The sequence below is a fragment of the Delphinus delphis genome, chromosome 12, assembly GCF_949987515.2.
Source record: "Delphinus delphis chromosome 12, mDelDel1.2, whole genome shotgun sequence".
Classification (NCBI taxonomy): domain Eukaryota; kingdom Metazoa; phylum Chordata; class Mammalia; order Artiodactyla; family Delphinidae; genus Delphinus; species Delphinus delphis.
The window spans coordinates 35650961-35674219 of record NC_082694.2 but is presented as its reverse complement, the minus strand read 5'-3'; the positions used below and the strand labels follow the sequence as shown (position 1 = coordinate 35674219).

Below are 23259 nucleotides of genomic sequence, written 5' to 3'. Positions count from 1 at the left end.
AACTACTGCCCCCTTTCTTAGAAAAAATAATTTTATAACACCCCTTCTGCTATTCTGAAATATAATTAATAGGTGATTTAACCTACCCCTGCACATAGAATTGGTCTTGGGGGTTTAATTCACTATAACCATCATTCATTCACAAGTATTTTTGAGTACCTGTTGTTTACCAGACACTGAGCTAGGTCCCAGCCTTCATGCTATGTAGCTGGAAGGGACAAGGGACCTCAAGAATTATTCAGTCCAGCCATGGAGCTGCCATGGGGAGAAGGAGGGACTTTGCCCTTCCCCACCCCATAGTACACCTCCTTAGGGCTTGAGTGGCTCTGAGTTCTACCAGCCTTTCTTTTTTTTTTTTTTGCGGCACACGGGCCTCTCACTGTTGTGGCCTCTCCCGTTGCGGAGCACAGGCTCTGGACGCGCAGGCTCGGCAGCCATGGCTCACGGGCCCAGCCGCCCCGCGGCAAATGGGATCTTCCCAGACCGGGGCACGAACCCGTGTCCCTTGCATCGGCAGGCGGACTCTCAACCACTGCACCACCAGGGAAGCCCTACCAGCCTTTCTTTGATTGAAGGAAAAGTTCTACTTTTTAAAAAAAAGTCAAAAGCTATTAGTTTAGTCTATTTCACTTCATCTTGCAGATGAAGCACCTGAAGCTCAGAGAAGTTATTCAGTATCAGAGCTGGGACTAGGGTTCAGACTAGAACAGTGGTAAAAATGCTCTTTCGGTTTTTACCACGCTGACATGTTTCCTGTTCAGAGTTTCATAATGTGTTGTGATGGAATAAAATGTTCCTCTAACATATGCTTAGAGTAGTGAGATTCAGCACTGCTGGAAAAAAAGAATACATTATACCTGTACATTTTAAGTCAGTGATTTAAGAAAGAATATCCTGAAAATACCCACGTTGATTCTGAACATCTTTTTTGAAATTCGTCAGTGAGGAGACTATGGTAAGAGCCTAGCAACAAAGAATTTGTTGACATTTAGGAGGCAGAGTTCCAATCACTGACTCTTGATCTGAAGGACCTTTTCACCAATCAGCTCTTCTTCTAAAAGCAACCCTTTGAAGTGATTGTCCAACCTCTAGCTGAATTTATCCAGTGATGATGAGCTCGCTACTTTCTGCTTCAACCTATGCCCGTTTTGAACAGCTTTCAGAGTTAACAACTAGGTGAAGATTTTGTTTGTTGACTTCCATATCCTCAGACTCCATCTCCCCTTGAGTTTCCTGCCCCTTGATTTGTGAAATCACTGCGGGTTAAAGAAAATCTGAGCCTTTCCTCCTTCCGGGCACAGTGTTTCAGTCTGGCAGAGACAAAGGAGCAAATGCATTCTTTAATTCTCACTCATCTGTTGTAAACTTAGACCCTTTGTCCCCTCTGATCCTACAGATCCCCATTGGCACCGAAATTGAAGGTATGAACATTTTAGGATTGGTCCTTTTTGCCCTGGTGTTAGGAGTGGCCCTGAAGAAACTCGGCTCTGAAGGAGAAGAGCTCATTCGTTTTTTCAATGCCCTCAATGAGGCGACGATGGTGCTGGTGTCGTGGATTATGTGGTGAGTGTCACCCTGCCACCTGCTCTCTCTCTCATTTCTCCTGCCATCCAGAAAAGAACCTGACTTAGCTGTTCTAGGTCACCCCTATGGGACCACCTGGACCCGTGCTCTGCATGTGGTTGATGTACCACAGGCCAGTCTTGGTACAAGGGGTGAAGGACCTCAGAGAAACAGGCATGTGTCATGGTTACCAATCACTTCCTCATCACCCACAATGACCCCTGGGTTTTATCATTGGGGATTTATCTATGAGTCCCACCACCATCCCATATCCCATGAGATGCCCATATCATCTTGTGGGGCAACGGATTCCATAAATTTGCTATCTGCTGTATAAAATAAGGCTCATTTCACTTTGAAGGATAGACTTCAAGCTTCAGAAGGGCCCCTTCCTATAGTATTTTACAACATGGAGGGAAAATCCATCTTCACTCCATACATATATGTGAACTTGGAATGGTCTCTCCTTTATGTGAATGTTTCTTTATGTAATATCAATGCAAGGGCAATTGTTTAATAAAAACCATCAGATTGATTTCTGGCTAACAAGGGGAAAGTTGACAAGATCTCTCAAAGTAACTTCTCAGAAATCATACCGATTTCAGTGCCAATGCCTCGTAAGCTTTATCCTGCTGTTTTACTCAAGCCAAACTTTGTGGGTTTTAGCTTCTACCCATTCGTTGCTGAGAAACTAGTTTCTCCTTTTGTGCACAAAGCATCTTCCTTATTGTCAACCCTTAAATATCCCAGAACGTCTCTCTCTTAGATGGCATTGGGATGGCAGCTGCACTGATTTTAGGAGAGAAGCCTGGCATTTGGTAAGAAAGTTTGAGATTCGGTGGGAAGCCAAGTTCGGAGCCTCCCCTGGTGATGTTTATCTTGCTTAACCAAATTTTCTTGCTCACCCCAAAATTCCAGAGTCTGACTCTATATTGTAAACATGACACTTCATATGACTGCTGTTGTTCAAGGGAGAAAAATATTTTCAGAAAGGAAAACATGTTTTCATCACATCGAGTTCTTTTCCTGGCTTATTTTTTTAGTCTAAAATCCTCCCAAAGGTTGGATTAAAGGAAACTGTGGAAGAAAGTGACGTTCGTATGTTAAGACATTTGTTTTCAATCTGGAAACCAATTTACAGTCATTCCTTCAATGTGATGTATTAGTTACAGAAGCAGATATTTGGAAGGGCAGACCCAGCTGAGTGTCTTAACCGCAGTGAGAGATCTGTTGCCTGAAAAGTGCCTATGCAGGCATAGGAAGTAGGAGTGGTTATCAGAGGATGGGGCTGGCTTGAGGATGGTCCCTAAAGATTTTGGCCTAATCTATAATGTTTTAATTCTTTTGAAAGGAGAATGTTTTCATGTATTACTATGGGATTTTAAAATAATAATACTGCTTAGAATATCTCTGGGAAGAAAACTCAAGAAACCAGTGACATTGGCTGTCTCCTTGGAAGGAAGATGGGTGCTTGGGTACAGAGGTGGGAGGCAGACTTCACCCTTTTGTACCCTTTAAAATTTGAACCATGTGACATTATTATGTATATAATTAAAATTTACAAACAAAGTTGATAGTTATAAAAATTCTTCCTCAATTTATATTAAATGCAAAACAGCAGACTTTTGTTCTTTGTAGCGCCCATAGTTCATTTCTTCCCTTCCTTCTTCCTGCCATCCTGCCATTAAAAAAATCTTCACGCTCCAAGAGTGTTCCCAGAGGGTCATTGTTAATGACTTTTTCCCACAGAATCATGTTTTCCAAACCACAAAGAATTTAAAACTTCACAAAAGGCCCAGCTTTGGCTCAATTCTGTATCACAGCAATTCTGCAAAATAGGTGTCTTTTGTGTTTCTAAGTTCTGAGAACAATCCTGAGCAAAGCTGAAAGTCAAGCTCACAGCCCCAGAGGCTTTGCTCTTGAAGAGTTCCTTGCCTTTCCACTTGGGAGCCCATATGGTTGGTTGCATCCAGCTGTTAAGAACATACAATATCCAAGGGGAAAGAAGTCTGTGTCCTAGTCCTGACTCCGTCACCCACAATGAGCAATCATGTTAATTTTACTCAGTTTCACGGCCTGTAAAATGGGCACGGTATACCCCCATCCTTTTCTGTTCCTTAGGGTCATCCTAGGGAGAGGTGAAGACCACCTAGTTGAGAGTCCCTGCGTTCTGTGACAGGAAAGGCCTACATCTCTCAGCCCCAGCATCACCACCCTTACTGACCAGTGCCCTTTGCTCATGTCCTAGGTACGTACCTGTGGGCATCATGTTCCTGGTTGGAAGCAAGATTGTGGAAATGAAGGACATCATCGTGCTGGTGACCAGCCTGGGGAAATATATCTTCACATCCATATTGGGCCATTTTATTCACGGAGGAATTGTTCTGCCACTTATTTATTTTGTCTTCACGAGAAAAAACCCATTCAGGTTCCTCCTGGGCCTCCTCACACCATTTGCAACAGCATTTGCCACCTGCTCCAGGTGAGTGGGTTTCAGGTGCCCTTGGCTGCCCTGAGCTGTATTAATATGGAACCAGATGAGCCTGTGGTGGATGCACAACCATCACCTTGACATATTTTAATTTCTTGAAGACTCTAAATTGGTGTCATCTGATTTTTTTGTACTACCAGCCCCACAGCTCTTTGGAAGTGGATTTTTAGGATTGCCAGAATGAGGGATTGCCTCGTTCCCTTCTTCTTGCTGCTTAGAGGTCAACTGGACCATTACTTAGTCCAACTGTGGGTCTTCACCCTAATTAGACCTCTGCCTAAGTGAAAGAAAGCAGCTACTTAAAACACATTGCATGGGAATAAAGATGCAGACCTACTAGAGAATGGACTTGAGGACACGGGGAGTGGGAAGGGTAAGCTGTGACAAAGTGAGAGAGAGTGGCATGGACATATATACACTACCAAACGTAAAATAGATAGCTAGTGGGAAGCAGCCGCATAGCACAGGGAGATCAGCTCGATGCTTTGTGACCACCTAGAGGGGTGGGATAGGCAGGGTGGGAGGGAGGGAGATGCAAGAGGGAAGAGATATGGGGACATATGTATATGTATAACTGATGCACTTTGTTATAAAGCAGAAACTAACACACCATTGTAAAGCAATTATACTACAATAAAGATGTTTAAAAAAAGAAAAAATCATTGCAGGGAAGTTTCTAGAATGATACCTGCCCAATTCTTTCTCCCTTTGGATGGGTGAATTATTTCCTAAATAAGACCAAGTCATCTTGGTGAGGGATGCATGCTCAGCTCTCTAGGAGTCCACAGTATTGTGGGATTATCTCACCTTGTCATTATTAGAAATCCTTCACAAAAAAATTGGGCTTTCCAAATACACTAAAGGAAACTTTCAAAGGATGGCAGCACATCGTTTCACTCACACATTTAGTTTTTGCCTCCCTACTGCATGTTTCCTCCATCCTGACTGGCTATGTATATGACAAGGTCGTGGGGGGAAAGAATGAAGGAGGTAAGTTTCTCCAGCTTAGGCAGAAACAAGCCTACTCTTGGCTGTGCCAGCCACACCCTGCAGAAGCTGCAGAGCCCACTGGAGAGAGCGGGTCTTATTCTTTGTAATCTAGGAATACAGTTACTCTTTCCAAACTCTCAGAGCCATCTCGGCTTCTTGGTCTAAGAGAAAAAAAAAAAAAAAAATCATAGTTTGCCTTTTACTTTTTGGGAGGAAAAATATTCAAGAGAGGAGACGCACATTTTGTGCCATGAGACAAGGTGTGGTTCTTGAGAAATTTGGAACAGGGGTATCCAGGTAAAAAAAAAAAAAACAGGTAAATCTAAGAAGTCCAATTTTGAATACTTTGGGAGTTAACAAAACCCCACGTGTGACAGAAACTTTGCAACAATTCTGATATTTCTCTTATTTCAAGGGGAGAGTGCCATAAACTAGGATGGTGCCAACTGCTCTGTTCCCAGGTCTGAGCTGAGTACTGTGTTAGCCTGGGCAGCAAGGACTATTCTCATGGTTGGTTGTTTGCGTTTCCAGCTCTGCAACCCTTCCCTCTATGATTAAGTGCATCGAAGAAAACAACGGTGTAGACAAGAGGATCGGCAGGTTCATCCTCCCCATCGGGGCCACGGTGAACATGGACGGCGCAGCCATCTTCCAGTGTGTGGCCGCAGTGTTCATTGCCCAGCTCAACAATGTGGAGCTGAAAGCAGGCCAGATTTTCACCATTCTGTAAGTTCTGTAGTCTTTCCTTCATCATCAGGTCTGGTACAAAACGTGAGGTCTTTTTCTTGTGATTTCCTTTGAAAAACTTCATGAATACCAATCTCACCATGGTTCGGGTGTCTCATTTGTAAACTGAGAACAGCGTGAATTCATTACTTGAAGAGAGTGGAACCTCTGTGAAGGGCACAGCTGACAGACTCTAGGGTTGTGTGGTCTTCAGTTTCCAAGCCATGGCTGCCATGTTCTGCATGTTTCTGTGCCCCCTCATCCTCTGGGCTAATGGCTGATCCTGCTGTCCCATCCCCTAGAGTGACAGCCACAGCATCCAGTGTGGGAGCAGCAGGCGTGCCAGCTGGAGGGGTCCTCACCATCGCCATTATCCTGGAGGCCATCGGGCTGCCCACTCATGACCTCTCTCTGATCCTGGCTGTGGACTGGATTGTGTAAGTAGCAAGTCCTAAGGGCACCGAATAAAAGAAGGTCTGTAATGAGCTCCCTAGAAGCTTGGCACTACTCTGGCCTGGGGCATGCAGAGAAACTTAAAACATGTCATTACTGAGAACTTGCTCAGAACATTCAGGAAAGCCAGGGGCCCAAGGGTCTATGGAGATTGGTGGCTGCATAGGGGTCATAGCCATTGGAGCAGCGAGCCTTCGGGAATGATCATCCTTGGCCTGGAATGTCCAAGGAGTGATTTCTGCAAGGGGAGGAAAGATGAGCCCAGCTAATGCGAATGTCATGGCTTGGGCTCAGGAGCGGAGTTCGGAAGGAGCTGTGATCCAGATGACCATTACCTGGGCTCCCATAAAGACACAGAACAGTTTCTGAGTGTTGCTTCCTTGAGTCCCATGATACCTTTCTCAGATACAAACAATACCTGTTTTATAGGGAAGGTCCGCTGAGGTACTGATGTTGGACAGTAGAGCATGTGAATAAGAAAATGAACACTGGAGCCCAGGTACCTGGGCTCAAATCCCAGCTTTGCCATTTACTAGTTGTATGATATGAACCATCTGTGCTTTGGTCTGCCCATCCGTCAAATGGGGATAAGAACAGAACCTACACCAGAGTTATGGTGGAGACTAAATGCGTTAACACGTGCACAGCACGTAGAAGGGTTCCAGGCACATGCAGGAAGAGCATTCGGTCAACACTGGGGAAGAAAGACGCCCCTGGCCAGGCTAGTCAGAGCTGGGCATGGGATACCCTAAACACTGGAGCCTGGCCCTGGGCTCGTGGCTCAACCCATGGTGGTTGGAAATTTTGTGTTTGGAAATCTTCAAGCCCTGGAGACTTGAAGGGGCTTCTCAGAATCCCTACAGCTCCTCGGGGGTGAAATGTGACATGTGCCTTGGAGACCCGCCTTGTCTAGAGAGCACTTGGGAGGGAACTCAGTCCCTGCGATGGTACGTTGCGGTGAGCTGGACGGGACCAGAGCTGCGTGTCAGAGGCCCTGCCTCCTTCCTCACCCCGCTGTTTCCTCTACGTGGGGAGTGCAGGCACGAAGGGGCACTTAGCCAGGACGAGAGACGCAGGGCGCCAAGCGGGCTGCCCAGGCGAGACCTGCAGTCACAGGAGCCCTGTACCACCGTGACCTCTGATTCCACAGCCCTCAGCTTCTCCAATGCCGCAGGCAAGATCACATTTTCCCCCTTTCTTCAGAATGGGCACAATACTTCCTCTGAGCCCCAGGGATGGGGGATGGTTATGGGGGTCTGGGAAGACAAGCTTCTGGAAGGGACAGCGCTGTTCTCTGTGAGATGGTGTTTGCCACCAGCCAGGGAAAGCATGTGGAGGTTACAATTCAGTAGAGATGCAGTGTCAAAGTGAGAGCAAGAAGGCAGGTTCCCACAGCGCAACCGTGAGTGGGAGAGAAGCTGGACCCAGGACGGAATCTGTGCGATCATCCCAGCTGTCTGTAACTTTTATACGATGGTGTCTCACACGTGAAATGCGTACATTGAAAGATTTCTGGAAGGAAACAGATCCAGAGGTCAATACTGGTTCACTCAGGGTTGCGGAGTATGGGGGGGCGGGGTGACTTTTGTTTTCTCCTTTGTACTTTTCTTTTTCCCAAGTTTTCTTGAGGATCTGTTAGTTTCATAAAAAGTATTTGGAGAAAATCACTTTAGCATCAAGTGAGGCCCTGTGCCCTTACTAGCTTGCTCTCCCTCAGTGTCACAGCTTCCTGGTGGCTCAGCCCAAGGTGACATCCGCCCCCTGGTGGCTGTAATGCCTGCCTGTTCTCTTCCCCCCAGGGACCGCACCACCACCGTGGTGAACGTGGAGGGCGATGCCCTGGGTGCAGGCATCCTCCACCACCTGAATCAGAAGGCGACGAAGAGAGGCGAGCAGGAGCTGAGTGAGGTCAAAGTGGAGGCCGTCCCCAACTGCAAGTCGGAGGAGGAGACGTCACCCCTGGTGACACACCCAAACCCCACCGGCCTTGCGGCCAGCACCCCCGAGTCCAAGGAGTCAGTTCTGTGAGGGGGCTGGGCTTCCAGCTTGCCTGCGGGGGATGCCCGCCCCATCGGTCCGGTCGGCAGACCCGGGCACCGCCTTCACTGACTTCTAGCCTCCCGTGCAATGCTTTGGCCCAGTCACTGGTTTGAGGATTACTTCTCAGCACAGGCATTGGGCTTCCCAGCGGGACCTGGTTCCCAAGGACCAGGACACTCTGCCATTTGGCTTACCATGTCTAGGTGCAACTGTGTACACCCCAGCTCTGTTTGGAAACACACCCTCGAGCTGCCGGGCGGGGGGAGTAACAGGCTCACAGGACCTGGTGGTTAAAGCTTGGAAAATGCACATGTTGCTTCACTGCACCCAGGAAAGCTCAGCCTTGGGTGCTTTCCGGGCAGACCTGGACGGGTGGCAGCCATCTGTCGCATTGCCTCGTGAGCCATAGTAATTGGAAGAATTCCCAAATTCATAGCCGCGGCTGGAATTCACTGAGCTGGGCCTCAGGTGTCGAGAGTCTACACATCGGCCTGACTGGCTTCTGGGTCACTAGGCTGGAGGCGCTGCACGTTGTCGAGTTAGAAATACTCCATGGTGTTAGCACTGCTAGGGTCTCTGGTCAGTGGCACTAAGTAAACAATTATATTCTGAAGTCAAAGAAAGGAGGGGGAGTACAGGCTGCAGGGGGAAGGGAAGCAGCCTGATCAGGCCAGGACACACACACACTAATGTCCCCATTCTGGCCCCAGCCCTGGGGAGGTTTTCTGTTTTCATGACCTGGGCCTATGTCAACACTGTGGCTCTATACCCATCTACTCTGATTTGGCAACAGGCCAGAGAGGGGCCCCCCTCCTCTGGGGAGGTGTCATGTGGTCATCACATTCAGGACCCTGGCTGGTCTAGCAACAGATTTTAATCCAACTAGACCCTCCCTAAAATGCTGCATTGCAGCAAAAACAAAATTTTAAAAACCCCACAAACCCACCCCTTTATTGGAGTGAGGTACCACTGTTCCCAGATGCCCTAGCTTTGGCTGATTTCCATAGACTTGGTTTCCTTTCCCTCCAGGACATCAGTTTAAAATTATAAGCTAAATGGTCCACCTGCTACTTACTGACTTGAGCTGAACCTAGGGGAGGGGGCTTTACGGAGAGAACAAGCATTGCCCGGGATAGGGAAGGAAAACCTAAAAGGCACTAGACTGCTATTTCTCTGTGGCTGTTGGTGTGTATCTGTGGGGTAACCTGCAGCAAGTCCTGGAGCCTCACTTTACCCCATTAGTACAATGGGGCTGATGTCACCTGCCTCTTACCTACCTCAGAGGGATTTGGTGAGGCAAACTGAGTGAATCCGCGAAAAACGACCATTTCACATTTTGCTTCTTGGATAGCAAGTGCGAACACCCTCGTACCCTCCTTACCGTTACCTAAGTGATACCGAAGTTCTCCAGGAGGCTCCTTCTTCTGGGGAGGACAGCTTTTACGAGCAGGGCTTTGTTCTGTGTGCAGGAGCAACTGTTATCACGTCACTTGTTCTCTTAGTAGTTTCTTGTTAGCATCAAATGCAGCCTCTTCCTGATGTCCTTCATCTTTTTGTGAATTAACTACCCCACCTCCCAGCACACTTCTGGGTACCTGAGCTCCCCGCGACTCCCAGACCCAGGCACCATTTCTGCCACCGCACACTGGCCATTAAAACTCCCAAACTTTCAGCCTCGCTCATTCCCTTGTCACAACTGGAATGGGGGGAAGGGGGGACAGAGAGTGAAGCTCCCCTGTATTAAGACTGTGGGGCATGGGCCTGAGCGGAATGGGCGGGGAAGAACCAAGGGGCACGGAGCAGACCTGGCCCTTTTCCCTTCAGCCCTCTTTAAACCAGCTAAGTCACTCCCGTCTCCTGTGAAGCAGGAGTGACCAGGAGCTGGGCTGAGAGGAGCCTGGAAGCCTCAACCCTCTGGCTTGTTGCTGATGCCTTCTGTTTTCAAAGGGGAAACAATCACACTGATGGATCCCAAACTGCAAATCCCAAACATTCACTATTTTTCAGGTGTCATTAGATCTCATCTTTCCTTCTTCCACATATATACATGGCTATGTACGTACACATACATATATGCAGCATGTATGTGGGAGGTATACATGCGGGTAACATCTATATGTATGTGTGTGTGTATATTTTAGCTCCAGTCCGGGCAAGTTTGAATTTGGACAGAGGTGGACTAACTGCAAGTTGCATGTCTTTGGCATCCTGATTTTCCTGTTTCTAAAGGTGAATTTTACAAAACATGGACAGTAGAGCTGGACAATCAGACTCAGGGACTGCGCATCCTCTATCCTGGACCTGGGATTGCGGTGAGGGGAGCGCCGTGCCTGGGGCAGGGTGCTTCCTTGTAAAATCCAGATGGTGATTGCTCCCCTTCCCTTGGCTTTCTCCCTGTTTTTCTGTCTGCAACAAGAATCAGACCAGGAGTGACCCGGCTGGGGAAAATGCCACTTTCTCATTGTCTGAAGATGTCTCCGCTGCGCTTCTAACATGTTGTCGTAAATACTGTTCATCTCTGACTGTTTTGTATGTGTGACACTTGCCTTAAAACATAGCAGTCCTCAGAAATGAATACAGGCTTTCTACTAGGATCTGCATGTTCCTTTATTCCCTCCTTGTGTTTTGAAGTGGTATTTACTGCTGGAGCTCTTCTAGGGGAGGGCCTGGGGGTGACTGAATTGATTATTTTTTCTAGTAGCGTTTAGCCAGCACGACCCCCTGAAGCCTGGCAGGCCACTCAGGTGTCAGAGCTGCTGCAGGACAGTCACTGATGTGACTTGCGGTGGTGAGCGTCCAGGCTCCTGGGCACCTCCCACTCAGCACTAGCAGGGATCTTGAAACAGTGAGTGGTTTTGCGGCATACCTCCATAGTCAAGTCTCGTTAGGACAAGTAGGTCAACAGGCCTTAATTGACCATCTACTGTAAACCTAGAGCCAAGCTGAAAGAATGCCCCATCTGTAGAATTACTGAGAAAGTCCCTGCCTAAAACAGTTGCCCATGCCTACCATCCTTGCCACCACACCCAGCCCATTCTTTTATATCATCTCATTTTCAGTGACACCGCATTCCAGCACAATTAGGGAACTTAGAAACCTCTTATAATACGATTATCCTACAAGCTCCCACTAGCAGCCTTAGTTTCCAGACCCTGGGGCCTCTGAAGGAAGAGATCTCTGGTCTTACCTGGACATTTGCAGCCCTTCCTATAATATAGCTCCACCTTTAGAGGGAAAAGAAAACCATACATCAATCTCAGAAGTGTTCCTTCTTTGAAAAAATTTTTTCAGCTAGTGTCCTGAGGTCAGTAGAGATTCAGTGTCTCTTCACTTTTGAAAAAAATAATACCTTTATTGAGATATAATCCACACACCATAAAATTCACCCCTTCAAAGTATACAATTCAGTGGTTTTTAGTATATTCACAGAGCTGTATAACCATCAACAATCTAATTCCAGATTTTCATCAGCCCAGAAAATAAACCCAGGACCTCTGACAACCACTTACCTACTTTCTGTCTCTGGATTTGCCTATTCTGGACGTTTTGTATATGTAGATACAAAATGCTTCTTTTATAGATACATCCCAGATAAAGAGAATTGGTGTTCAAAATGTAAACACTGCCCACCTTCCCACTACTTCCATTCTCCCCCCACACACCCACAGGAGAGCCTGTAAGATCTTGTTAATCATCAAATACAGATTCAATCATTTTAGCCTATTGGGGCAAAAAAAAGGGGGGGGTTGGATTCCTGGATTAATAATGGATTAACGGACTTCCCTGGTGGCACAGTCGTTAAGAATCAGCCTGCCAATGCTCGACATGGGTTCAAGCCCTGGTCTGGGAAGATCCCCCATGCCGCGGAGCCACTAAGCCCGTGCGCCGCAACTACTGAGCCCGCGCGCCACAACTGCTGAGCCCGTGCGCCTAGAGCCCGTGCTCTGCAACAAGAGAAGCCACCGCAATGAGAAGCCCGTGCACCACAACAAAGAGTAGCCCCTGCTCGCCACAACTAGAGAAAACCTGCACACAGCAAAGAAGACCCAACACAGCCAAAAATAAATAAAGTAATTAATTAATTAATAATAATGGATTAACCAGAACACAACTAATTTGAAGAACTTTTCCCCAAATGTATAACTGATAAAGGTCTAGGTACCCAGACCACATGTTAAGTTACGATGTGGTCTGGATCCAGGCAACTGAGTCTGCTAACATTCTGCTCCCTGCACTGTGTGGTTCCGTGCCCAGCACCAGGCACATCATATTCTTTGTCAACGATGCCCCCTGGAGTTAGGGAGTGTGCAGACTTCATGGTTATACATGGCAGCCCTGAACTCGGGAGGTGAGTTGCAGTTAAAAGATTTGACTCACGCTCAAACATAAAGCATGTGGAATATGTCTGCCCTGTAAAAATATTTTTTTTTCCTTTTAATAAGTAGTGGTTAATGAGTCTCAGAGGCAATGAGGCTGAAGTTAAGAGGAACATCCTTAATCAACTTCCCTGGTCAGGTTGGTTTTCCTGTTAGCGTGCCTGTCATAAGGGTTTGTTGCCAGCTACTTTGTAGCATGAATGTACATTTTATCTCTAGGCCACAGAGCACCCTGAGCTGGCTGGGCTGCTCACAGGCCCTCCTGACCTCCAGCCAAGCCCATGTAAGAGAAGCAATCTCATGACAAAAGGATCTTGTGAGTGGTGGCCCACTCCACTCCGTCCTTCCAGAGACACAAGAGCAACAATGGCCAGGACTGAAAGAGGCCAGACACCAAAGCGTGCAATGCTCTGTGTGGTGTTATTCCATTTACACCAACAAAACTGACCTACAGAGTTAGAAGTCAGTTGAGTAGCCTGTTCATGTGGAGAGAGGGGGTGGTGATTAGAGGGGGACTAGAGAGGCCTCCAGAAGTGCTGGCTATGTTCTTGACCTGGACGGGTGTTTGCTCTGTGATAATGAATTAAGTTGACCCCATATATTTTATATACTTTTCCATAAGTGAGTAATACTTCATTAGGAAAAAGAATAGGGGTGGGTAGCAGGACCCAACAGGAGATCCAGCTCTCTGTAGGGGGTCCCAGTTACTTTGGGTGACCATGTCTTTTCTTAGCTGTCCTGTGGCCCACGGGAAATGCTCTCAGCTAATTGCATCTTGGTCATCTAGAGCAGGGGTTCAGCCAACCGGCCCCCACGTCAAATCCAGCCTGCTTCTTGCTTTCGCGTGGCCCTCAGGCACTGCTCCAACAGACAAGCATTGTGAGCCGTGGAGACCAAGCTTGAGTGGCCCCATCCACTGGGTCGGGGCCAACTCACCCATTAGGCACAGTACACACAGGGCCTAGGACCCACAATATGTGTAGGAGCCCACAAAGATAATTTATTTTAAAATCAGAAGGAAAGCATATAGCCCATCCTGGATTATATTTGTGTTTATAAAATATAATCACAGCTCTAAAATATAATCTTTAATACGTGCTTATGGTGGAAGGGTCCATGTGACAGAAAGGCATGTGTGGCCCTGCTCCCCGTTCCTCCCTCCACTCCCAGCACCAGCATCCCTGGTTGGTGGCTGCATCTTACCCCTGCCCAGGGTCCACACTGGTCACCACCTGCATGTTGGGGACTTCACTGTTGGCAAATGCTGGGGACCAGGCAGTAGAAGCCCAGTCCAGGTGTTGGCAGCTTGGCAAACTGCCTCCCTCTGGCCAGTGGCCCAAGCTGAGATGACTGGACTTATGCTCTAAGGCTCAGGTGACACTGGCAGAATGAAACAGACTGTGGCAGCCCAGCCTCCCGCCCCATCTATCAAGCCTCTCCCCATCAGGCCAGTGGCTCTCTGTCCTGAAAACGTCTCCAAGATGATGCCACCTGGGCGTCAAGGTATCCACTCCTGGGAATGGCCCACCCCAGGCAAATGGCGTAGGATGGAGCAGGGCAGGAATTTTCTCTTCTGTTATATAAGAACCTACACTATATCCTCTATTTGGCTTTTCTCCCAGAAAGCCTAAATAACTTACCATCTGGTCCTTTATGGAAAAAGTTTGTCAACCCCTGCTCTGAGGAAAATATGTTCCCTCTCTCCTGACCGATTTGCCACTGGTATGGTTTGGTGGAAATTGGAAAGTCATGTAAACTGTGCTGTAGTGTTCAGCCCAGGAAAGAGGGCCCAGCCACCCCAACCCTAGGACAATGGCCTGAGGCTTGTTGGTTGGCTGGTTGCAGGTTTTACTAGCTGGAAGACAAACAAAGGCACGTATCTCCGGGACACTCCAAGACGGCCCCCAGCAATCCCTGTCTGCGAGTATTCATGCCCTGGTGGAGCTCCCATCCACACCAAGTAGGCCTCATCTGCGAACGAGTCTTCTAACCGTAAGTTGGCCTCCAGCCACAAATGCTACTTACTAGAAAAACTTAAATCCTCAGATGCCTATAGTGAGAGGAGAAAAAAGCCACATTCATGAGGATAAATGAGGCGAAGTAGAAAGTCCTACCCAGGGGTTCTCATTAGAATCACCTGAGCTTGATAACTGCTTAAGCCCCACCCTCAAAGAGTCTGATTCGATTGGTCTAGGTTTGGACCTGAATAATTTTCATTTTTTAAGTCCCAGGTGATTCTAATGTGCAGCCAAGGCTGTGAACTGCTGAGCTAGTGATTTATAATAAATATAGATTTGGTCATTCAGGTGACCAAAATCTACTTCTCATACAGAGTTGGTCTTCATCCGCAGTTCCTGGCTCACAGCTCCCCAAATGCTTGGAATTCCCTGAGTGCTAGGAGCACGGCAGCATATTTTGTCACAGTATTTGATCTCTTGTGCTCAGTTCCTGAAGTTGCTTCAGAGCCATAAGGGGGAAATGAACGTCCTGTTGTTCATAACCAGCCCCTTTCTACAACTTGGTTTATGTTAATGAGGTGACTTTTGGAAAGCACCTAAGGATGGGAGCTGGTTGCCAGGGGAATCAACCGGTATTAGAGGTTGGAAATTTCAATCCCACCCCCTAACTTCAAGGAGGGGAGATGGGCTGGAGGTTGAATTGATCACCAGTGGCCAATGATTTAATCATTTTTCTTTAAATAAATGCCATTTGTTGTATGTCAGTATCACAGTAAAGGTGTTAATGAAATCTAAACGTCTTCCTCTACAAAAATCATATCTGGCTAGGTAGTCTGTGATGAAGCCTCTATGAAAACCCAAAAGGACAGGGTTCGGAGAGCCTCCGGATTGGTGAACACATGGAGATTTTGGGGGAGAATGGCACGTTCAGAGAGCACAGAAGCTCCACGCCCCTTCCCACATATCTTGCTCTATGCATCTTTCATCTGGCTGTTCCTGAATTATATCCTTTTATAATAAACCTGTAATCTGGTAAGTACTTTCTGTGAGCCCTAGCAAATTAATCAAACCCAAGGAGGGGACAAAGGGGACCCCTGATTTATAACCAATCAGTCAGAAGCACAGGTGACAACCTGGACTTGCGATTGGCATCTGAAGTGGGGGCAGTCTTGTGGGAGTGAGCCCTTAACCTGTGGAATCTGATGTTCTCTCCTGGTGGCTAGTGTCAGAATTGAGCTGAATTTTAGGACGCCCAGATGGTGTTGGAGAATTGATTGGTGGTGTGAGAAACCCAGCCCCCCTCCCACCTGCACACTGGGATTTGTTGTTAGAGTTGGAGCTAGCCACTTTAGTCCTTTCTTAGCACAGGTGCCTTCTCTCAGTGTCTAGTCAGTGCTATTGACATGAAACGTCTCTAGGCGGCCTTCAGTCCCTATATTCGATTTTCCTGCCGTGTGTCTTTGTACAATAAAAGTATACTACGTTTAGCATTGTTCTATGCAAAGCTGATAGTGCCATTCACATGAGGAATTACAGTTTTGAAGACTAGGGTTAACATCTATATATTTGTTAACAATACCCATTAGCAAGTAGATGGAGTATTATACGCCCTCGGCCGAGAGCTGTCATGGCATCCTGTACTGTAAGCCCTGATCAATGAGCACTTTGCTGTGTTTCTTCATTTTGAGTCATGAAAGTCAATGTGTTCACTTCTCCGTGGTGTTTATGTTCTCATGGTAACAGCTGTCAAAAAACATCCAAGTGACAGTACTGGAGGTGCCACGAAAGTGCCAAGGAAGAGTGTCAGCTGGTTTTCAAAACGAACACCTTCAGGGAACTGGATGAGGAAACAGCAGAATCTGCAGTCAGGTAGGGAGTGCTAGAACCTCCCTGACTGATACGCATCAGAGCGCATGGGAGGAAGAGATCCAAACTGTGAACAGGAACCAGAAGAAAGGGTAACAGGAGATTTGTTACAACTTCAGGGGATTTAAAGAGAATGATGTCACATTTCCTTGAGCCAGTCTGAATAGCTTTGATTTAGACAGAGGAACCTATTGGTAAGAGTTCCGAGTTACAGACAACAGAATCCATTCTCGTTATAAGAAGCATTGATTACCGGGTATTAGTAAGAAGCAGAATTTCTGAGAATAATAGGGAAACAGGTTACTAATAGCCAGTAGCCAGGAACAATGCAGCTAAGAGTTCTGAGTTCTAGAAGAACTGTTCTAACAGAAGTTCCATTGCTGGCACTGCCCACTGCCCCACACCTTGGATACAAGGAACCAGGCAGTAGAACCCCGTCCCCAGCTACTGCATCTCGACGTCCCCGTATAGCTCTACCCTGTATTCCTCACTTGCACCTTCCCAGGTGCACCTTTTAAGTTTCACACAGGGGCCTCTGCTCGGAAGAGCTTCGAAGGAGTCTGGGAAAGGGGTTTCTAGGTTTTCAGGCTTTACTCCTGAGGGAGTTACATTGAGACTTGAGGGGCCAGTGGGCTGGGTCTGCTACAGCTCCCATTTACAGGATATATCTCGCTACTCCAGACAAGGTCTGGATTCCCCTAAATGCCTGCATTATGACGCCTGCAGATCTCCATAAGTGAACAAATACCGCAAACCCTCTCGTGATGCTGCTGCCCACTAGCCAGTGGGTCTGTCTCTGTGGTGTCACCATCTTCGTTCAGCAATATCTGTTTTACAGCTATTTGAAACTTTACTTCCCCTTGTTCTTTTTTCTCTCAAATGAGTAGAAAACAGAGATATGAGAGTCATGATATTTGTGGTAAGAAACAAAGTTCTCATAAATTTAGTAAAACTGAAACAAAGACTAAAGATTACCAGGAGTCCCCAAAGAGGTCCACCTATAGCCTCAGTGAGACCCTTTTATGTGACAAAAAGATCAACATATAAAGAACACATCCTTTCTGGGAATGGAAACCCCCTTGTAATGTGGAAGGCTGTTTTTTGGTTTTGCGGGGTTTTTTTGGAGTTCTGAGTATTTATTTAGATAATACTGTATAATTCTAAATTATATATTATACATAAAAATTAATTTATAAAAATATAAGTTATTTAATTATAAGTTTTTGTAATTTAATTTTTTGAATTTTATTTGTTTATACAGCAGATTCTTATTAGTTACCCATTTTATACATATTAGTGTATATATGTCAGGAAGGCTGTTTTTAACTTTTGCACATTATCACTTGGCTGCATTTTCCAGGCTCCATGAATGTATGAAATGTATGTATGTTTCAGTCTACAAAGAAAGAGAAGCAAGAGAACAGGTGTGCACGGGAGAAGAGGGAGAGCCGTACACTGAGTCCTTGCATGCTGCCCCGCCCAGCACTCTCCACTTTGGCCCATCAGCTGCCAGCCCAGCCCCTCCGCTGGTACCAAGACCTCGCCCAGGAAAGCGATAAGCCCTGTTCTCAATCCTCCGTCCTTTTCTCCGACTCCTGCTGGTCCAGGGCCCCGTTGGCTGGCTGGGAGTGAAGTGAAGACGCCGGGGAAGGGCAGGTGGCCGCTGAAGGAAAGGCGCCCATCCTCACCCACAGTAAGGAGGTAGGTGGAGGGGTGTGAGGGGTTGAGAGGCTGATCAGCCTATGCGGCGTCTACTGCGTGCAGGGCGCCTTGGGCTACACAGAGCTGGATGCCTGTCCTGTGTGTGTTTCCTTCCTTGTAGGCTCCAGTGAAATCTCCTTTCATTTTCTGATACAGTGTCTTCTCACACTTACACACCTATTTTCCCCTGTGTCATTTCCATGTGAAGGACAGTGGTGATTTCTAACAGAGCACAGAAGCTTACATTGCTGAGGAGGCCACCAGCATGCCCCCCCATGAGACAGCCTTTTGTGAACAGCAAACGACTGGCCCTACAGCTAAATTCACCAAAAAAAAAGGAAGGAAGGGAGGAAGGAAGGGAGGGAGGGAGGGAGGAAGGAAGGAAGGAAAAGAAACAAAAGAAATGGTTGGGAACTTCTCCAGATAACAAAAGCTGGTTTAATTGGGGGCCAGTGGAGTCATTACCGGAGCTAGGGGGCCACCTTGTGGCTTAGTATTAAAAAAAATGAGGTCCGGGTTTTTTTTTTTCCCCACGCCCAAACACCAGGACAAAATTTGCCAAAATCCTGCTCAGAATGTTCAATTGACCTTCCAGGCTGGAATATTTAAGCCCAAGTATGTGCCTGGGTCGGAATCATCAGCATCACCTGGGAAGTTATTAGAAATGCAGATTTTTAGACCCACCCCAGATCTACTGAATCTGAAACCCCTCTAGGGGTGGAGCCAATCCCCTGAGTTTTAACAAGCCCTTCAGGTGATTCTGATGCCAGGTAAAGTCTGAGAACCACCAGTTTAGACCAGTTGGATTAAAAAAAAGCATCTCCCTGGGCCGGGCTAGCGTAACAGCTTGTACTAATTGTTATATTGATTACAATTATTATAGAATTTAATTCACTAATTCATGCATTCAGCAACTATTGGATTTCATTCATTCAACACAGATTTATGACATGTTTAAAGAGCAGCAAGAAAGCTCATGTGATGGGAGCAGAGCCGCCAACAGGGAGAGTGGAAGAAATGAGTTTGGAGAGGCAGGCAGGGGCTGGCTGTGTAGACAGTCGACCATGATGAGACGTGGTGTGTCATGGGAGCCACTGGAGAGTACAGAGCCGGGAAGAGACAGGATAAGACTGTCTTCTCATAAACAATCACTCCAGGTATAGATAGAGAACAGACAGTGGTGGAAGTAGGGGACAGATAAGGAGCTAAAACAAAACTCAGGAGAGGGAGAGAGGAGGTGACCTGGACTGGGGTGTAGTGGCAGAGGTGTCAGCTCAATCCTGGATGGATTTTGAAGGTAGGGTCAGCAGGATTTACAGATGGATTGGATGTGAGATGAGACCAAGGGAAATCTAGGATGACTCTAAGGTTTTGTGCCTGAACAAAACTATGTTTAGTGAGAAATAAGGTGCCTACTAAAGATACACTTAAGGTATATCTCATAGTTAAAGATCAAACGTTTTAGGAGGAAAGACAAACTGGAGATTATGGTTTTTCCTTCCACACAATTTACCTAATTCTTTGTTTTAGTCAAAATATTTCATCATCTTTTATAAAAAAGTGTTTTAATTTCAACAAGTAGCCTGGAATTTCAGACAATACTTTCGTACACTGGTATCTACAATGAAGGTAGGGGCTGTACTTAAGGTAATCAAGGGCTGTTCTTCATATTAGAAGTGGAACTAGAACTCCTTTATCAATTTGCTACTGTTGTTCTTCCTGCGGTACAAATCAGCAGCAGTTACGTGTATCCGCAAACATACATTTTGATGCATACTAGAGCCGCATCCCCCATTTAATTCCGTAGCCAGACTCCTGGCTACCTCAGCCATTTGGAACTCAGGTATGAATTCCCAAACCTCACTCAGCGGCTTAAGGGATGTGTCTAAAATTAAAGTTAATGATTTAGTAAGCTTAATCATTTGATTTCCTTTGGCAGACTTCCATTCTTCCCAGGTTTAATCCAATTCAGTAAATGGTTATTGGGTGCTTACTGTGAGCAGGGCCCCTATTCGGCTGCTATGAGGAGTGTAAGAGGGATAGAGAACAGACTACAGTTACAAGGTGGGGACGTGGGGAGCAGATATGCTGACTGCAGCAAGGAGGAGGAAACGGAAGATCACCATCTAGAAGAGAAGCAAAGTCTCAGGGCTTTTGAATTAACACTAATAACAGCAGGTAATTACATAGCCCCTTAGGCTAGATTACAGCCAGCTAAGCTCAGTGCCTGAGGTTTCCTAACAATGATTCTGAGTCATAAAATGTTTTTTAAAAAGTTGTTAGTGACTCAATTTCCTGTGACAGGCAGTGATACAAGACATTAAAAAAGTATAATCAAAATAATTAGCATTTAACATAAAGGAGTTATTTTTTAGTCGCCTGAATGATTAATTAAATCTATCTAGCTTTCATAAGAATCAATAGGGGGGCTTCCCTGGTGGTACAGTGGTTGAGAGTCCGCCTGCCGATGCAGAGGACACGGGTTCGTGCCCCGGTCCAGGAAGATCCCACATGCTGCGGAGCGGCTGGGCCCGTGAGCCATGGCCGCTGAGCCTTAGTGTCCGGAGCCTGTGCTCCGCAACGGGAGAGGCCACAACAGTGAGAGGCCCCCATACTGCAAAAAAAAAAAAAAAAAAAAAAGAATCCACCTGCCAATGCAGGGGACAAGGGTTTGAGCCCTGGTCCAGGAAGATCCCACATGCCGCAGAGCAACTAAGCCCGTGCACCGCAACTGCTGAGCCCACATGCTGCAACTACTGAAGCCCACACACCTAGAGCCCGTGCTCTGCAACGAGAGAAACTACCCCAATGAGAAGCCCGTGCAGCACAACGAAGAGTAACCCCCCCTCACCGCAACTAGAGAAAAGCCCGAGCGCAGCAGCAAAGACCCAACGCAGCCAAAAATAAATAAATAAATAAATAAATTTATTACCAAAAAAAAAGAATTAATAAGATGTTATTACAAATGTGCCTGTAAAGTTCTATTAAGGAAAAATTTGAAAACTGAGATCTTGACTGGCCAAATATCAATAGATGTCTAGTCTTTGGATCTTTTCACATTAATGGGCTACAGGCTAGCCAGAGGTGTAGGTCTGGGAATAGAGAGGGTAATCACTAACTTGTTGTTGTCACCTTGTGTTCTTTCCTTTAAAGCCTTTTTATTATGGAAAATTTTAAATACACACAAAAGTAACAGAATAGCATAAAGAACCTTCATGTGCTCATTACCCACTGACCAATTCCATTTTATCTATACCCATCCACATCTCCCTCCTGCATTATTTTGAAGCAAATACCAGACATTATATAATTAGCCATAAATGTTTCAGTATACATTTCTAGCAAGTAAGGACTCTGAAAAAAGTCCCCCAAATTCTATTACTGTATCTAAAAAATTAACAATAATTCTTTAATGTAATCAAATTTCTAGTCAGAGATCAAATTTCCAATCACTTTATAAAATTATAACTTTTAAAAGGTTTATTTGAATTAGGATCTGTATCAGGTCTGCACTGATACCGATTGATAGGTATCCTCACCCCCCTCGCCTCTGCCCCATTTAATACTTTTTCATTGAAATGAATTTGTTGAATACAACAGGGCTTTTGGCCTGGAGAATTTCCCATAGTCTGGATTTTGCTGATTACAACTCTGAGGTGGCATCATATATTGTGTTTCACCTCGCCTTTGAATTTCTTATAAATTGGTTGTAGGCTCGTTCAGATTCAGGTTCAATGTTTTTGTAAAACGGCTTCCTAAGTAGTAGTATACTCTAGCAGGAGGCTGTCTGGCTGTCTCTTTTTGTTCTGACAAGAGGTGTTGACACTCAATACTTAGATCCTTTAATATATTAGGGCTTATCAAATGGTGATAGTCTAATTCCACCATTCCTTATATAGCACTGAAACAAAGAAAACACCCTTCATTTACTATTTGGTTACCCAGTGGCACAGTTCAGAAAAACAGGATAAATGCTTGATTCTTTTTCTTTATTTACTGGTTTCAAAACACTGAGTTGACTTCCTAGCATCCTCCAATCAGGAACAATACACTTCTTTTTAGTAGCATTGTTAACTTGTAGCTTTAAATATATGTGCCGTTTTTTAATCCATTGCAGTTTTTATCTTTATTGAGGCTGAAATCATCCCATCTTTGGCCAGTGGGAGGCATCTCAAGTTGGCTATTGAGTCCTTTTGGGATGACTCAAGTCATCTTTGAAAGCTTCCTTACTTTCTGGTATGACAAGACCTTCCAGGCTCATCTCATATATTTCCTGGAGCCAACAATTTCTCCAAGGACGACTGGTTCTTTTCGGGGGAAATGGTATTTTGAGATGTATTAATCATGTTTTAAATTTATGATGTTTGTTTTTTTTTTAATCTTATTTATTTATTTATTTACTTATTTTTTGCTGTGTTGGGTCTTCGTTTCTGTGCGAGGGCTTTCTCTAGTTGTGGCAAGCGGGGGCTACTCTTCATCGCGGTGCGTGAGTCTCTCACTATCACGGCCTCTCTTGTTGCGGAGCACAGGCTCCAGACGTGCAGGCTCAGTAGTTGTGGCTCACGGGCCTAGTTGCTCCGCAGCATGTGGGATCCTCCCAGACCAGGGCACGAACCCGTGTCCCCTGCATTAGGCAGGCAGATTCTCAACCACTGTGCCACCAGGGAAGCCCCTATGATGTTTTGACATCTTGGGGAGCCTTGCTGACTGGAAGGACACTGCCTCTCGCAGAGCTAGCTAATTCCTAAAATAATAAACAACTCACCTGCACTGCACCTTTCATACGCAAACCAACAAACCCTTAGTCCATACTCCCAACCACAGCCTTTATCTAACTCTCACACACCAAGCCAATATTTCCCTGGCCCCAAATCAACCCAGGGCCAGGTACTGGACAGCTAGAGACCATCCCAGAGCCCACCAACATTATGCAGACTATTCAGTCCTAAACTGTTTATCCTGCTCTGCCCTGCCTTTCACACAGAAAACACAGTAAAGGCTCTGGACCATGCTGTCTCCTCACTCCTTATGCCTTCTGTCGAAACCTGGTGCTTCCCCATATGGCCCAGTGTGGTGTGGCATGCTCTGCTCTTGG

General features: G+C 46.2%; 1 protein-coding gene and 1 long non-coding RNA gene across 4 annotated transcripts in view; both read left to right on the top strand.

Moving 5' to 3' along the window:
• Positions 1 to 10857, top strand: part of SLC1A4 (solute carrier family 1 member 4) — a 90195-nt gene extending 79338 nt beyond the window's left edge. For all 3 annotated transcript variants that reach the window (XM_060026487.1, XM_060026486.1, XM_060026485.1), the window contains 5 exons: positions 1397 to 1563; positions 3812 to 4045; positions 5576 to 5770; positions 6073 to 6207; positions 8023 to 10857. In XM_060026487.1, the coding sequence (XP_059882470.1) occupies positions 1424 to 1563; positions 3812 to 4045; positions 5576 to 5770; positions 6073 to 6207; positions 8023 to 8251 (933 nt within the window). In that variant the 5' untranslated portion in view covers positions 1397 to 1423 and the 3' untranslated portion in view covers positions 8252 to 10857. The remainder of the gene's footprint in view (positions 1 to 1396; positions 1564 to 3811; positions 4046 to 5575; positions 5771 to 6072; positions 6208 to 8022) is intronic.
• A 3096-nt stretch (positions 10858 to 13953) lies between these two features.
• LOC132434854 (uncharacterized) lies at positions 13954 to 18331 on the top strand. Its single transcript, XR_009521434.1, has 3 exons — positions 13954 to 14631; positions 15426 to 16466; positions 17859 to 18331. It is a non-coding gene; the product is annotated as an uncharacterized lncRNA (long non-coding RNA).
• The last annotated feature ends 4928 nt before the right edge of the window (positions 18332 to 23259 follow it).